Source organism: Bos taurus, chromosome 20 (genome assembly GCF_002263795.3).
Source record: "Bos taurus isolate L1 Dominette 01449 registration number 42190680 breed Hereford chromosome 20, ARS-UCD2.0, whole genome shotgun sequence".
Classification (NCBI taxonomy): Eukaryota; Metazoa; Chordata; class Mammalia; order Artiodactyla; family Bovidae; genus Bos; species Bos taurus.
In genome coordinates, this window is record NC_037347.1 from 4,098,524 (window position 1) to 4,112,475 (window position 13,952).

Consider the following 13,952-nt stretch of genomic DNA (forward strand, 5'->3'; position numbering starts at 1 on the left):
AAAATGCAGTATCTACTTCACGGAGCGTTCTGAGGATGAAATGAAAGTGTAGGCAATGTGCCCCCAGGCCTGGCACACAGCAAATGCTCAGAAAAATAATGGTGACATGATCACATTAGTATGACGCGCCATTTTTGAACACTTATACAATGCCAGGCAAGCAGCTGAGTTTGGACATTTCTTCACAGTGCAGCATGCAGACCATTTCCTCACAATGTACTTAAAAATTTTTTTATTTGGCTGCACCGGGTCTTAGCTGCAGTACGTGGGACCTTAGATCTTTAGTTGTGGCACGTGAACACTTAGTTGCTTCACATGGCATCCAGTTCCCTGACCAGGGATCAACCCGAGGCCCCCTGCATTGGGAACGCAGTCTTAACCACTGGGAAGCCCCACAATGTACTTTTAAAGGATGCAGATTCCTGCTGATTCTGACCTTCAGGGGCTGCAGCCCAGGCATGCACACTTTGGCAAGCCCCCTGACTAAATCTTCTGGTCACCAAAATTTGAGAACTGGTGACTGGGAGGCATGGGGGTTGCAAGATGACGAGGTGTCACATCTGGAGCAGATGGACATGAACTAGAGAAGGAATGGGAAGAGTGGCCCCTCGATATGAGCTTTACCCCCGAGTTCACCACGACCCCTTGGAGTGTTTGCAGCTGTGGGTGAGCAGGCTCGTGCTTGGCATGGCATTCCTGCAACAGGAGAGGAGGACTGGTGAGTATGCCAGTGCCAAGGCAGACCTGAAGGAGGGGAATGGTAAGAGACCCCTGAGAGACAAAGTCGTAACTCCTGACCTGTTCCCATCCCAAGCCATGAGGCTGTGGGGCCGCTGCGCACCTGCCCTGGGAAGCCATGCCGTGGTCATTAGCAGTTGTGCTCTTGTGACTAAGCCCTCCTGGTTTGGGAGATTTGGGAGAAAATGCTCCTTGGCAGGGGGGAGGGGAAGGAGCAGGGGGTAAACCACATAATGACTTTTCTTATGGGAACAGAGTTTAATATATGAACAAAGATGATTCTTATGGTGCACCAGAAGATCACAGCTTTACACTGTTTCCTCCAAGGCGGGATGAATACTATATATAAACGCTCCCCCTTGAAGTTCTTCTGTTGCAGGGGCTCTGCTTGGTTCCATTCTTCTGTTCTTAGGAAGGTGGGTGGTCACGTCCTTTTGTTTAAAGATTCACCTGGGACCGAGGAAGCTCCACACTGGTGGTTGGCTTTTCCTTAGCTCAGCCCTTTGGAAAGTCCAACAGGCAATGCTCTCCGCCTCCCAGGAGAAAGCAGCCTGGGCAGTCCTAACCTTGGCTACACCCACCACCTCCCTGTCCATCAGCAGGCAATGCCAGAGAGAGGTCCAAGCTCTCTGAACACATAAAGTTTTCCATCTTTAGACACCGGGCCAAGATGGAGGAGACCCAGCAAATACAAGGAAGCTTGCTCTTGGTTTCTGAATACTGCAGTTAAAAGAATCAAAGTGCACAAGAGCCCAGAGAGAAGTCATCCCTATTTCTAAGCAATGCCCAAATCGAGCTCACACAGGCTTCTGCTTTCTGATCTTCGAATCCAGGCCAAGACATGAGGGCACAAAGCTACTCACCCTTTCTTCAGCCAAATAAAATCCATAGACACATCTTCACAATGAAGCTTGAAACCAGTCAAGCACTCTTTATTAAAAAAAAAAAAAAGAAAGAAAAGTCTAATGGTAAAGTATATAGTTTATACATGCTACAGCTAACTCATTGTTCATCGCCCCTCCCCCTCACATTATATATGTTCATGTATTTTTTTGTGTGTGTGTGAAAAGGAAACAAAAACCACCACCAGAATTTGTCAGCTTGCCACGGGTACGAGGAGTACTGAGATACCCAGAGACCTCCAGCATCGTCCTGGGAGCAGACACCAGGTGGTGGGCAATGCTGTCAGTGCCCACTGTTCTGGAGGCATGCCAGAAACAGCCTAGTTACTTGGTGGCTCCCTGAAGCAGGAAATGTGGGTTGTAGCCAAGGTGACCATTGTGTCATCACCCCCTGAGAATGAAGGGGGCTGGCTATTAACGATTTCTTGGGCACAATGGCATAGACAGGCACACACCAGGATAAAATATGGACACCTTTAGTTGTGTTAGGATTGCTTATTGCTGTAGTAAGCCTGGCAGGGGCACCTCCTTTTGTATGTTTATAAAGACCCGGAAGTGAAGGATGCTGGCCGTGGCACTGGGTTTGGTCTCTTTAAGGACAACAGAAGTTGAGTCCCTTGTCCCCGAGTGGAGCCAAAAAGGCTGACTTTGGAGTATAGATAGAAGTGGCAGAGAAGGTAGGATGCTGGCACACAATGGGTGGCTTGAGAACTTGGCAAGGTAGCACCAGAAAGCCGATGTTACCCCCAGGGGCTGGATGGTACAATCTGGGGTTGGGCCACTCTGGAGCCCATTCGATTTAACCCTGCAGCTCCACAGCTCTGTGATCTTCACGGGCTGAGGCGCATCTGGACGTGAGAAGCTTAGCCGAGTTAGGAGCAATTCCTGCAGGCCACGGGAGGGCTCTCTGCACCCTCAGGCCTCAGTGCCAGCCAGTCTCCTCCTCTTTCAGGCCCCACGGTCTGACGATAGGTCATCTTTGGTCTATGGCATATATGACTGTTTGCAGCAGAAGCCCTGAAGGGTGGGCCTGGGAAATCAAGGAGGGGACAAGACTGCCACATGTGACTCAGGCTGTTTTGTGTCCAATGTCACAGCCCAAAGTGAAGGGCGAGACCTCCCAGAGAGCAGCCCGAGACTCAAACAGAGGATGGGAGCTGAGCCGGGCCACGCACGCGCCTGTTCTTGATGTTGACTTGCCAGCTATTTGAGGGCAGGAGCCATTTCTTCTCCATCCCACTGAGTACAAACTGAATGAATACTAGACTGTCCCATCTCTCAGCCTAGGCAGAGGGCCTTCCAAACTGGGGAGATTTGGCACTTGTCCTTTAATGTGGCAAGTTTGTTTTCCTACATTCTATTTGATGAGGAAATCCCCAGTGTGCCCAGAAATGTTTTAAGGCCAAGAACTTGGCCTAAGAAACCAATCACAGCGAGAGGCTTTGACGCCTAACACACCTCCTGGAAGCCTGGCAGGGCTCCAGCTGCAGCCCAGCTCTCCCCAAGTCTCATCCTGAGACTGGGACATAAATCCATCAAATGGCAAATAAATTCAGAGTAAAAAATTTGAGCAAAGGCTTATTTTAGGTCCTAAAACTGTTTTTCCCAAAGATTTAGTGTTACCACGAGCTGTAGTCTTACCCTAAGATGTAAGATAAGATAGCCATCCCAAGGATACCTGCCTTTTTTGGACTGGCATCTGGCCTGTGACCTACTGACGTGTGTGATTGTGGGGCCGGGGAGGAAAAATCTAAATTAAGAGGGAGGGTCACTGCTTCCCTGAAAGCATCATCAACATTTCACTGCTGATGGCAGAGGAAAGGTCATGGGCCCTGGGGAGAAAAATTCCCGGATTCACGTCTTGGCTTGGTCACTGTTTGGATGATGCTGGGCATGTGACTTCATCCTCTGAACCCCAATGTTCTCACTGCAGATTGGGGCTGACCCTATGCACCTCACAGGGTTGAAGCGAAGAGGATGTTAAAGGAGGGAGTGTTGAGCACCGGTAACCTGCCCGGCGCTCGGCACGGCAGACACTCCTACAGCCCCACGCCATTCCTATGACGTGTGCCACGGTGGTGACTCCAGGTCCAGGAAGTTTGCATTTGTTCCAGCAAAGGCTCACAGAGTGGTGGCTACAGTCCTGGATGGTGTAAACCTAGGTCCCCAGGGGAGGACAGCGAGGGAGCGCCCCTGGCCACCGGGACCACCCCTTGCAGCTACCTGGGGAAGTGCTGTCACTGCGATAGGAAGAGCTGGAGAGACAAGACTCAGGCTACAAAGGCATCCTCAAGAAAGAATGGTGAAGAGAGAGGAGTGTGGCTTTAGTACCTTCAGTTCATGTCAGAATAATAGTAAAAAGGCGAATTCTTTCAAGTGCAGGGAAAACTTTCTGCCCTGGAAAAGGGAGAAGCTGTCCTTCCCACCTAGCTGACCCCTCAGAGGAGGAGATGAGGTCAATGACAAACCCCTTCAGTGGAATCCGCACACAAGAACCCAAGCTCTTCACAGCCAGGCATGGAGCCACCCACGGCCTGGTCTTTACTCAGCGCCTGGCACATGGGCTCTCACAAAATAGTGAAAAGTTTCATGAAGGCAGAGAAAGAATTGGAAAAAAAAATTGAGAGTTCTGTCTTTTGAAAGGTAGTCAAATCCTACATAACAGCTTCACAAATGGTGTTTAAACCAACGTGGGTCAAAAACAGGGAAACATGCTACGGGGCCTCCCCCAAGATGAGGTGACCTTGGAGGGTGGGTGGCCCTCTCCCATTCTCTCTCCTGCCTCTGGCTGCTACTCACCCCTGCAAAGTTCTGGGCACAGGGCCAAGGGGCAAGCGGGTGCTGCAAGGGAACCTTGGAGCCCTGCCCCAGACTCTGGGGTGTGGGATGTACAGACCTGCTGAAGGAAGGAATAAAGATGCTACTGTGGATCAGGGGAGGCTCCTTCTCCTGCAGCAGCGTCCACAGCCCACGTGGCAGTGGGGGCAGGGGGCAGGACGGGAGTCGGGGGAGAGCGTAGAGGACTGTCTGCACATCAGTCCTTGGCACTGCGAGCAGCCCCCAGGAAGCCACAAGAGCATGGCAGCAGATGACGGCTCTGAGTCAGAGCCTCTAGGGCAGGACGGGGCTACTTCCTGTCCTGCAGGGAAGGGGGGGATAGGGTGTGTGCTGCCCTCTCACGTCGTTCCCCAGCCCTACCCCAGCCCAGGCAACCTGGGCCACAGGCTGTGGGCTAGGAGCCAGAAACCCTGGGTCCTGATTCTTGTTCTGTAGTGTAACTGTGCCTCTGTGTGCCTCAGTGAACCACATCAGTCAAATGGGTGCAAGGGCTGCCCTGGGTTCCTTCCCACGAGACCACACAGAGGGAGAATGCGTGGAAAAAAAAGAAAAGGAAGAAAACTACTCTTCGAGAACCAGAGAGCAGCAGGAAGCAGCAGCAGAGAGAGACAGAAGGTTCTGCCTGGCCCCTGGGCTCCGCTATGGGGCTACTGCTTAACTCTGCTCTGTCTGCTGGAGATCCAGCCGCTGGCCCTTGAGCCACTGGGGCCCCTTGGGACTGGCATGTGAGACCACCTTGGCTCCCCTTGCTTCATAAGCTCTGTCCCCCGGGGGCACAAGCACAAGAGCAGGAAGCAGGGCTCCGTGGCAACACCAGGGTGCTGGGCAGCCCCTGGGTGGTGCAGCTGTGGGGGTTCAGGGCAGCCTTTAGCAGATGCCACAAGGGGCTGGAGGGGTGGTGGGAGCGGGAGCAGCCACGTGGCCCCCTGACACACACCCATGGCAGCCCGCCGGTATCTCCCTCTCCCCCGCCTGGTTGGCTCTCACAGGGCACAGGCATGGAGGTCAGGCCAGCCTAGACTCACACCCCCTTCCCTCCTCTTCCCAGCTAGTGTGCCCTTGGGCACACCGAACCCCAGTTTCCTCATCTATAGAACAGGTACACTGGATCAGAGAGGGCTACTGTGAGGGCTCCACATGAAGGGAAAGTGCCAAGTACAGCGTTTGGCACCAATTAGCTACTCAGCAAAGAGGAGTTCCCAGGGGGTGTGGCCTGTGAAGGGTCCCCTTTCTCAAACGAACTTTGAGATTCTGGCACTAGGGAGGCAGAAGTGAAAGGCCCCCCAAAAGCCTTGGGGATTCTTGTTTAAATGCATTGGATTGGACCAGAGTCTGCATTAGGAAAGTGAAGCATGCTTGCAGCTGGCTGCACTCCTCTAGAACTGATCACGGTCCCAGCACAGAAGGGAGGACGGCTGGGCGGGCCTCCAGGCCCCATGCCTGGGGCAGCTGCATCTGCTTGAACCTGAGAGGCCCGGGGACCTGAGGCCTTGGGCAAGAGGACACCTCCCTGGGATCAGCAACAGAGACGACTTCTACACGAAAGTTCTTTCTGGCACCAGGCATTTGGGAAGCGAGTGAATCAAGTCGCTGGACATGAACGAACTGGGTAGGAAGCTGGGGACATTCTTAGGACTCTGTCTGATCCGAGCAACGAGAAACCGTTTCTGCAGTTTCTCCAGATGATGGGTTCTGGTCCCAGAAGCCTCAGAGAGTCAGGGTCCCACTGCTGGGTGGGCAGCAAGCTGCTGGGCAGGAATGCCACTGGCCTTAAGGCAGGGATGTTGAGTCAAGAGAAAGGGGTGTGGCCTCGAAGCCTCCAGGGGATGCTATGATGGGAGGGATCACTCTCCAGCCGGGGAAGAAACCACAGTATTCCATTCTTCCTTCCTTTGACGTTGCGTGGAGGATGATAAATTAAGAGGCATATTAAATATGTGGGTAAAGCCAGCAGGGACACGCAAGACCTCCAGGCAGGAGAGGAGGTGGCTAGGGCTTCTTTCTGAGATAGTTGGAAGGAATCCACCCTTCCCAGGACGGGGCCCCACTCTGGACCTGGCAGAACCACCAGCCGCTGCTGTTCTTTTCCCGGACCTCGAACACCGTCCCCTCCTGGAAGCTGCTGGTATCTTGGTCTCCTTCAAAGTTGGCCACAGCCACGTACAAGTCCTTCGGGCCGTCGGTGCTGGGGAAGGGGCCTGCAGCCACTTTCTCCTTGTTTTCTCCCGTCTTGCCCATCATCCGTGGCCCCAGCCCACCTTTGCCTCGCATGTCATCCTGGCCCCCTGAGGAGTTGGAGAGAAAAGGTTTGGCTTTCGGGGGGACAAGCAGGGCCCGGCCTGGGGCAGGAGCTGCCTTGCCTTCACTGCTCTCCCGCTGCGGCCCTCTGACCTCTGGAAGGGGCCCTCTGACCTCTGGAAGGGGCCCTCTGACCTCTGGAAGTGGACCTCTGACCTCTGGAAGGGGCCTAGATGATGAGGAGGTTTTCTTGGGGGGTGGCGGTCTCCGAGGTGGGACCACAGGTCTCTGGAGGGATGCCTCTTGGAGAGGGACTGGCGTGGCCTTAGGCACAGGATCGGTGGTCTTGGCTGGCCTTGGAGGGGCTCTGCAGGGCGCCTCCTTTGGGCTGGGCCCCTCCTGCTTGCTCGTCCTGTCCTGGGCACGGCCAGGCCCCTCCCCTGGAGGGAAGCCACGACTGAAGGCCCCATCCTGGCCTCCTCCCGCCTGGTGGCTGCTCTCTCCGTCTACAGAGGCCTTCTCCTGGGACTTGGCAGGCCTGAGCTTGCTCCGGAGGTTACAGATGTCCACTTGGTCTTCGCCCTGAGGTGGCTCTGTCCTGGGGGAAGGAGCTGGTTTTGGCCTAACCTGAGGTTTGGACTTCAAGAAAAGGTTCTGGGGAACGGCTTCCGGCTTCTCCTCCGGCAGGCCAGCTTTGGATTTGGAGATAGGTCGCAGGCTGGGCTTCTTCACCTCCTTGGCCAGCACTCTGTGGCCGCACTCCAGCCCTGTCTCATTTTTCAGCTGGAACAACTTGCTTTTCTCAGGTTTGGGCTCTGCTTTCCTGCCGTCCCGGGCTGGCAGGGCGTGTTTGGCTGGGATCATTGGCAAGATCATGCCAGGTGGCTTGGGTGAGGAACCCCTGAACTGCTCCATCCTCTGCCGCTCCTGCAGTTCCTCTTCCGACTTGATGATGGATTCTTTCCGGGGAGGGAGGCTGGGTTTCTCCTCCAGGTCGGGGTCTGAGATCTCCTCGTAGCCTGCACACGAAGACGTGTCTGAAGACGCCTTCCTCAGCACCTCCTTACCACCCTTCCAGTCTTTGGCCCACGGCGTCCCGGAGTCCCCTGCGCTGTGCGGGGCGTCGGGCAGGGGCCGGGAGGGGCCGCTGGCTTCACTGCCCGAGCTGTTTTCCATTGCTGCTGCATCCCCCAGCCGGAGCTGTGCCACCTCGTTGGGCAACGGAGCCAGGAAGTTGGGTCTTGAGGCATTGCTAGTCTTCTTATACTTGTCAATGAAGGTCGCTGGGGCCCATCCCTCCTTATCTTCAATCTGAATGTACCACCAGCCGCTTAAGTTCTTCTCAATCACCTGAAAGGGAGGGCAGAGGAAAGCTCTGAGTAAGAATGGAGGCAGGGCCAGGGGCCAGGGTGGGCCGGGAGAGCCCACGTGCGACTGAGGCTCTACAATCAGAGACTTTACATTCGGCAGGTTCCCAGACTGTATCTACCAGGCGGACCATCTATGGAGACTGCTGTGTATAAGAAACATCTTACACAGGGGTAGGTGCTTGTCTACTTTAGGATTCCTCAAAAAAGCAGTCCTTGAGACATGAACTCTGGTGTAGGTAGGTAATTTGAGAAATGGTTCCAGGAAGCGGAAGTGAGGAAAGGGAGGGCCAATTAGGAACAGGTTAAGGCTCTAGGCCTACTACTACTACTAAGTCGCTTCAGTCGTGTCCGACTCTGTGCGACCCCAGAGATGGCAGCCCACCAGGCTCCCCCATCCCTGGGATTCTCCAGGGAAGAACACTGGCGTGGGTTGCCATTTCCTTCTCCAATGCACGAAAGTGAAAAGTGAAAGTGAAGTCGCTCAGTCGTGTGCGACTCTTAGCGACCCCATGGACTGCAGCCTATCAGGCTCCTCCATCCATGGGATTTTCCAGGCAAAAGTACGGGAGTGGGGTGCCATTGCCTTCTCTGAAGGCTCTAGGCCAGCGGGGCTTAATTCCACAGGACCCTATGAGAGACAGTGCAGAATCAGACACGGGGTGGGGACACTGACCTCCTGACTCCTAGTCCCCCCACCGCCTGGACATTAACCTCCCCCCTTTCGGGGTGGTGCGCTCAGGCGAGCATAGGGGGTGGGAAGCAGTCAGGGGGCGGGGATGCAGGGCAGTCCACCAGCAGCGTCTGCTAAAATTCTGAAGTGGTTCAAGACAAACCCCCAGTACAGCCCAAACTAGCCTTGATCATTGCTCCTTTGGTTGAGCACCAGACAAAGATGCTGGCTGGTGTTTACAGGCATGGTGTATGAAAAACGTGCATCCTTAACTGTGGGAGTCACACCCGCTCCTGTATGGATACAGGGGAACTGATGCTGATGGAAGTTTAACAGACCCCCCTCTCATCTCTCTATCCCTCTGGGACACAGGCTCATTGACTGGCTCATTGACTGGAATGGTAGGTAGAATCACTCATATTATTTAAGATCTTATGTTTCCTGTCTCCTTTTTGTTTAGAACCATGTGGCTGAATTCACATGGGTGAAAAATGTACATGCTCGATATCATGGGCTGCATTGAGGCGCCCCCCCACCCCGCCCCGCATTCACACACTAAGCCCTAACCTCCCTACCTTAGACCGTGACTATATTTGAAAACAGAGCTTTTAAAGAGGTAATTAGGTTAAAACAGGGTCGTTGGGGTGGGGTTGTGAATTGTTATCCTTTTAAGAGGAGATTAGGACACAGAACATCCAGCGTGAGGGGAGACCACGTGTGAACCCAGGGAAGTGACCGGCTGTGAACCAAGAAGAGGCTAAACCTGACACCTTGACCTTGAACATCCAGCCTTAAGAATATGAGAAAATACACTTCTGCTGTTTAAACCAACCAGTCTGTGGTCTTTGGTGAGGGCAGCGAGGGCAAACGAATACACAGCAATACGTCAGCAGGCTCTGTGCACAGGAGAGCTGACTAATCATTACAGCCACCCGAGAAGACAGGGATTTTCACGCCATTGTCCACTTGCAGAGCTGAGCCCCATGAGAGCTGAAGGACTCACAGAGGCTCACACGGAATATCAGGGGTGGAGGTGGGAGTCTAAGGCTGGGGAGCAGGCTCCAGAGCCTGGGTTTTACCACAACCCAGCCCTGCCCTGGAAAGTGGACCCTGCTTGGGGCGGGGGGAGGGAAATGGTGCCTGAGGTGAGAAACCACTGAGGCAGAGGGCTGTGGGTGCAGTTCTGCTGTTGCACTCTGCTGCCCAGACCACAGAGGAAGGGCAGCCACAGACCCAGCGCAGGAGCAGAGGCTGGGCTTGGTTCTGGCCGCCTGAACAGCCCCGCTCAGGCCCGGGCCTGAGACGCCATGCCACAAAACAGAGACGAGGGGAAGAACAATCACGCCCACGAGCAGGGTTTCCATGATGACCACAGAAGGGAATGTGCAGCAGCGCTTGGTAAAGGAGGGCAAATGCTACCTACTAGTAATTCAACTTCAGGGGAGAGCACTGGGAACGCAGCAGGCACGTGGCAGGCAGATATTTAACACGTCCCATTGGAGTCTCTCCAGGAAAGGGTAATGAGAAATGGAAGTCTCTTATGTGCAGGTGGCCAGCGTCTTACCAACACATGCTAGCTCTGGTGATGATCACAGGTGATTCTTGGTGTACAAGTCATTGCTGGCACATCCATAAATTTACACTCTAAGTATGTACATAAGCGAATGAAAACAGAACAGCAATCAAACTAATACATCAGGGAGGGTTTGCTGAGCTTACACTCTACCATGTACCGTGGCGGAAGCTCTAAACATTTTTGTTCTTTTTAGTTTTGTTGTTGTTAAAAGGTAATTTTAATTTATCCTTTTCTAGAATTTACTTTTATTTATTTATTTGACTGCACCGAGTCTTAGTCGTGGCGTGCAGGATGCAGCATGTGAACGCTTAGTTGCGGCCTGTGGGGTCTAGTTCCCTGACCAGGGGTGGAACCCAGGCCCCCTGGACCACCAGGAAGTCCCTGTGTATATGTGTTCTTAATCATCATGTATGGTAGTTTTCATTTACTAGAGAGAAGCTATGAGCTACTGTGAATACAGACATACCTTGTTTTCTTGTGCTTCACTCAGTTGTGCTCTACAGATACTGCATTTTTTTTTTTTAAACAAATTGAAGGTCTGTGGCAACCCTGCATTGAGCAAGTCTACTGGTGCCATTTTTTCAACAGCAGTTGCTCCCTTCATATCTTCCTGTCACATTTTGGTCATTCTCACTACAGGACTGGAAAAGGTCAGTTTTCATTCCAATCCCAAAGAAGTGCAATGCCAAAGAATGTTCAAACTACTGTGCAATTGCACTTATCTCAGATGCTAGCAAGGTTATGCTCAAAATCCTTCCGGCTAGGCTTCATCTGTATGCGAGAACTTCCAGATGTACAAGCTGGGTTTACAAAAGGCAGAAGAACCAAAGATCAATTTGCCAACACTCCTTGGATCACAGGGAAAGCTAGGGAATTCCAGAAAAACACCCACTTCTTTTTCAATGATTATGCTGAAGTCTTCGACTGTGTACTTGTTGTGTGTGCCTGTGTTTAGTTGCTCGGTCCTGTCTGCCTCTCTGCCACCCTTTGGACTGTAGTCCACCAGGCTTCTCTGTCCATGGAGTTTTCAGGCAAGGATACTGGACTGGGTTGCCATTTCCTCCTCCAAGGGATCTTCCTGACCCAGGGTTCAAACCCACGACTCCTGTGTCTCCTGCATTACAGGTGGATTATTTACCCAGTGAGCCGTCAGGGAAGCCTTTGACTGTGTGGATCACAACAAACTGGAAAACTCTTAAAGAGATGGGAACACCAGACCACCTTATCTGTTTCCTGAGAATTCTGTATGCAGGTCAAGAAACAACAGTTAAAACTGAATATGGGACAACTGACTGGTTCAAAATTGGGAAAGGAGTATGACAAGGTTGTATACTGTCACTCTGCTTATTTAATTTATATGCAGAGTACATCATCAGAGAAGGCAATAGCACCCCACTCCAGTACTTTGCCTGGAAAATCCCATGGAAGGAGGAGCCTGGTAGGCTGCAGTACATGGGGTGGCTAAGAGTCGGACATGACTGAGCGACTTCACTTTCACTTTTCACTTTCCTGCATTGGAGAAGGAAATGGCAACCCACTCCAGTGTTCTTCCCTGGAGAATCCCAGGGACGGGGGAGCCTGGTGGGCTGCCGTCTATGGGGTCACACAGAGTCGAACACGACTGAAGTGACTTAGCAGTACATCATGCAAAATGCTGAGCTAGATGAAGCACAAGCTGGAATCAAGATTGCTGTAAGAGACATCAACAACCTCAGGTATGTAGATGATACCACTCTAATGGCAGAAAGTGAAGAGGAACTAAAGAGTCTCTTGATGAGGGTGAAAGAGGAGAGTGAAAAAGCTTATTAAAATTCAACATTTAAAAAATGAAGATGATGACATCCAGTCCCATCATTTCATGGCAAACAGGGAACAAATGGACGCAGTGAAAGATTTTCTCTTGGCCTCCAAAATCACTGTGGACAGTGACTGCAGCCATGAAATTAAAAGACGTATGTTCTTTGGAAGGAAAGCTATGACAAACCTAGACAGCATATTAAAAAGCAGAGACATCACTTTGCTAACAAAGGTCCACATAGTAAAAGCCATGGTTTTTCCAGTAGTCATGTATGGATGTGAGAGTTGGACCATAAAGAAGACTGAGTGCCAAGGAATTGGTGCTTTCAAATTGTGGTGCTGGAGAGGATCTTCAGAATTGCTTGGGCTGCAAGAAGGTCAAACCAGTTTATCCGAAAGGAAATCACCCTGAATATTCATTGGAAGGACTGATGCTGAAAGTGAGGCTCCAATGCTATGGCCTCCTGATGCCAATAGCTAATTCATGGAAAAGACCCTGATGCTGGGAAAGATTGAAGGCAAAAGGAGAAGGGGACAGCAGAAGATGAGATAGTTAGATAGCATCATTGACTCAATGGACATGAATTTGAGCAAACTCAGGGAGATAGTGAAGGACAGAGGAGCCTGGGGGGCTGAAGTCCATGGGGCTGCAAAGAGTCTGACAGGACTTAGTGACTGAACAACATCATATTTCAAACTCTTTCATTGTTATCATATAAGTAATGGTGATCTGTGATCAGTGATCTTTGATGTCATTGTTACAAGAAGATTATGACTCGCTGAAGTTTCAGATGGCTGGTAACATTATTTTAAGCAATTAAGTGTTTTTAAAATTAAAGTCTGCACATTTTTTTTAGACATAATGCTTAATGGACTACAGTGTAGTGTCAACATAACATTTTTTTTTTGGCTCTGCTGTTTGGCATGTGGAATCTTAGTTCCCTGACTAGGGACTGAACCCACAGTCCCTGAAGTGGAAGCATACAGCCCTAACCACTGGAGCATCAGGGAATTTCAACACAATTTTTATATGCACTGGGAAACCAAAACATTCACGTGACTTGCTTTACTGTAATTTGGCTTTATAGTGGTAATCTGGAACTGAACCTGCAATCTCCAAGGTTGGCTTGTAAAAGCAAATGCAAAATCATAAGAATGGAGATGAAAGAAAAGAGCATGGACTTTAAAACAGGAGAGATCTAAGCTCAAATCCTACCTCCACCACTTCCTAGATATGTAACTTTGGACATTTACCTAACCTCTCTTTGTCTCAAACACATGTATAAAATGGGCTAAACATATCATCAACCTCTTGGGACTTCTGTGAAGATTAGTTATCAAGGATATAAGGGATCTGGCACAGATAAGTGCCTGTATCATCATATCATCACTAGTTAAACATGTCTTGAAGATACATAGACCACACAAAGAACTAAGCTATTCCTATAACTATACTGCTAGAATGCTGTGCTTCCATTAATGAATTCTGAACACTAAGATGGTGTTGAATTGAACCAGGAAGCAAAACTGAAAGAGAAGAAAACAAAGGATAACAGTGTTTATCATGTTAAGAGAAGACTACCTGGTTAAACCAAAAACTTTAGGGACAACTATTTCTCACCTGAGTCCTTCAAGTCACCACTGGCAGAACCTATGCCAACATCATAGAACAATAAAGCAGAGAAGTTTCAAGGATGGGTTACATCTGTGCTTCTGGAAAAGAATGCTGGGTATGTGAGCTATTTATTGGCTCAGCTTGAGCAAAAGCAGACAGGATAAAAGCCAGAAACAAGAAAGGGGAATGGGTCTGCTTGAAGTGGGGT

The 13,952-nt window shown here is 51.1% G+C and overlaps 1 protein-coding gene across 1 annotated transcript in view; it reads right to left on the reverse strand.

Annotated features, from left to right (window-relative positions):
• Nucleotides 1–1,636: 1,636 nt before the first annotated feature.
• The window catches only part of SH3PXD2B (SH3 and PX domains 2B), a 123,376-nt gene continuing 111,060 nt past the window's right edge, over nucleotides 1,637–13,952 (reverse strand). Inside the window, exon 13 of the mRNA XM_024981427.2 lies at nucleotides 1,637–8,066. Within this exon, the coding sequence (XP_024837195.1) occupies nucleotides 6,468–8,066 (1,599 nt within the window). The 3' untranslated portion in view covers nucleotides 1,637–6,467. The remainder of the gene's footprint in view (nucleotides 8,067–13,952) is intronic.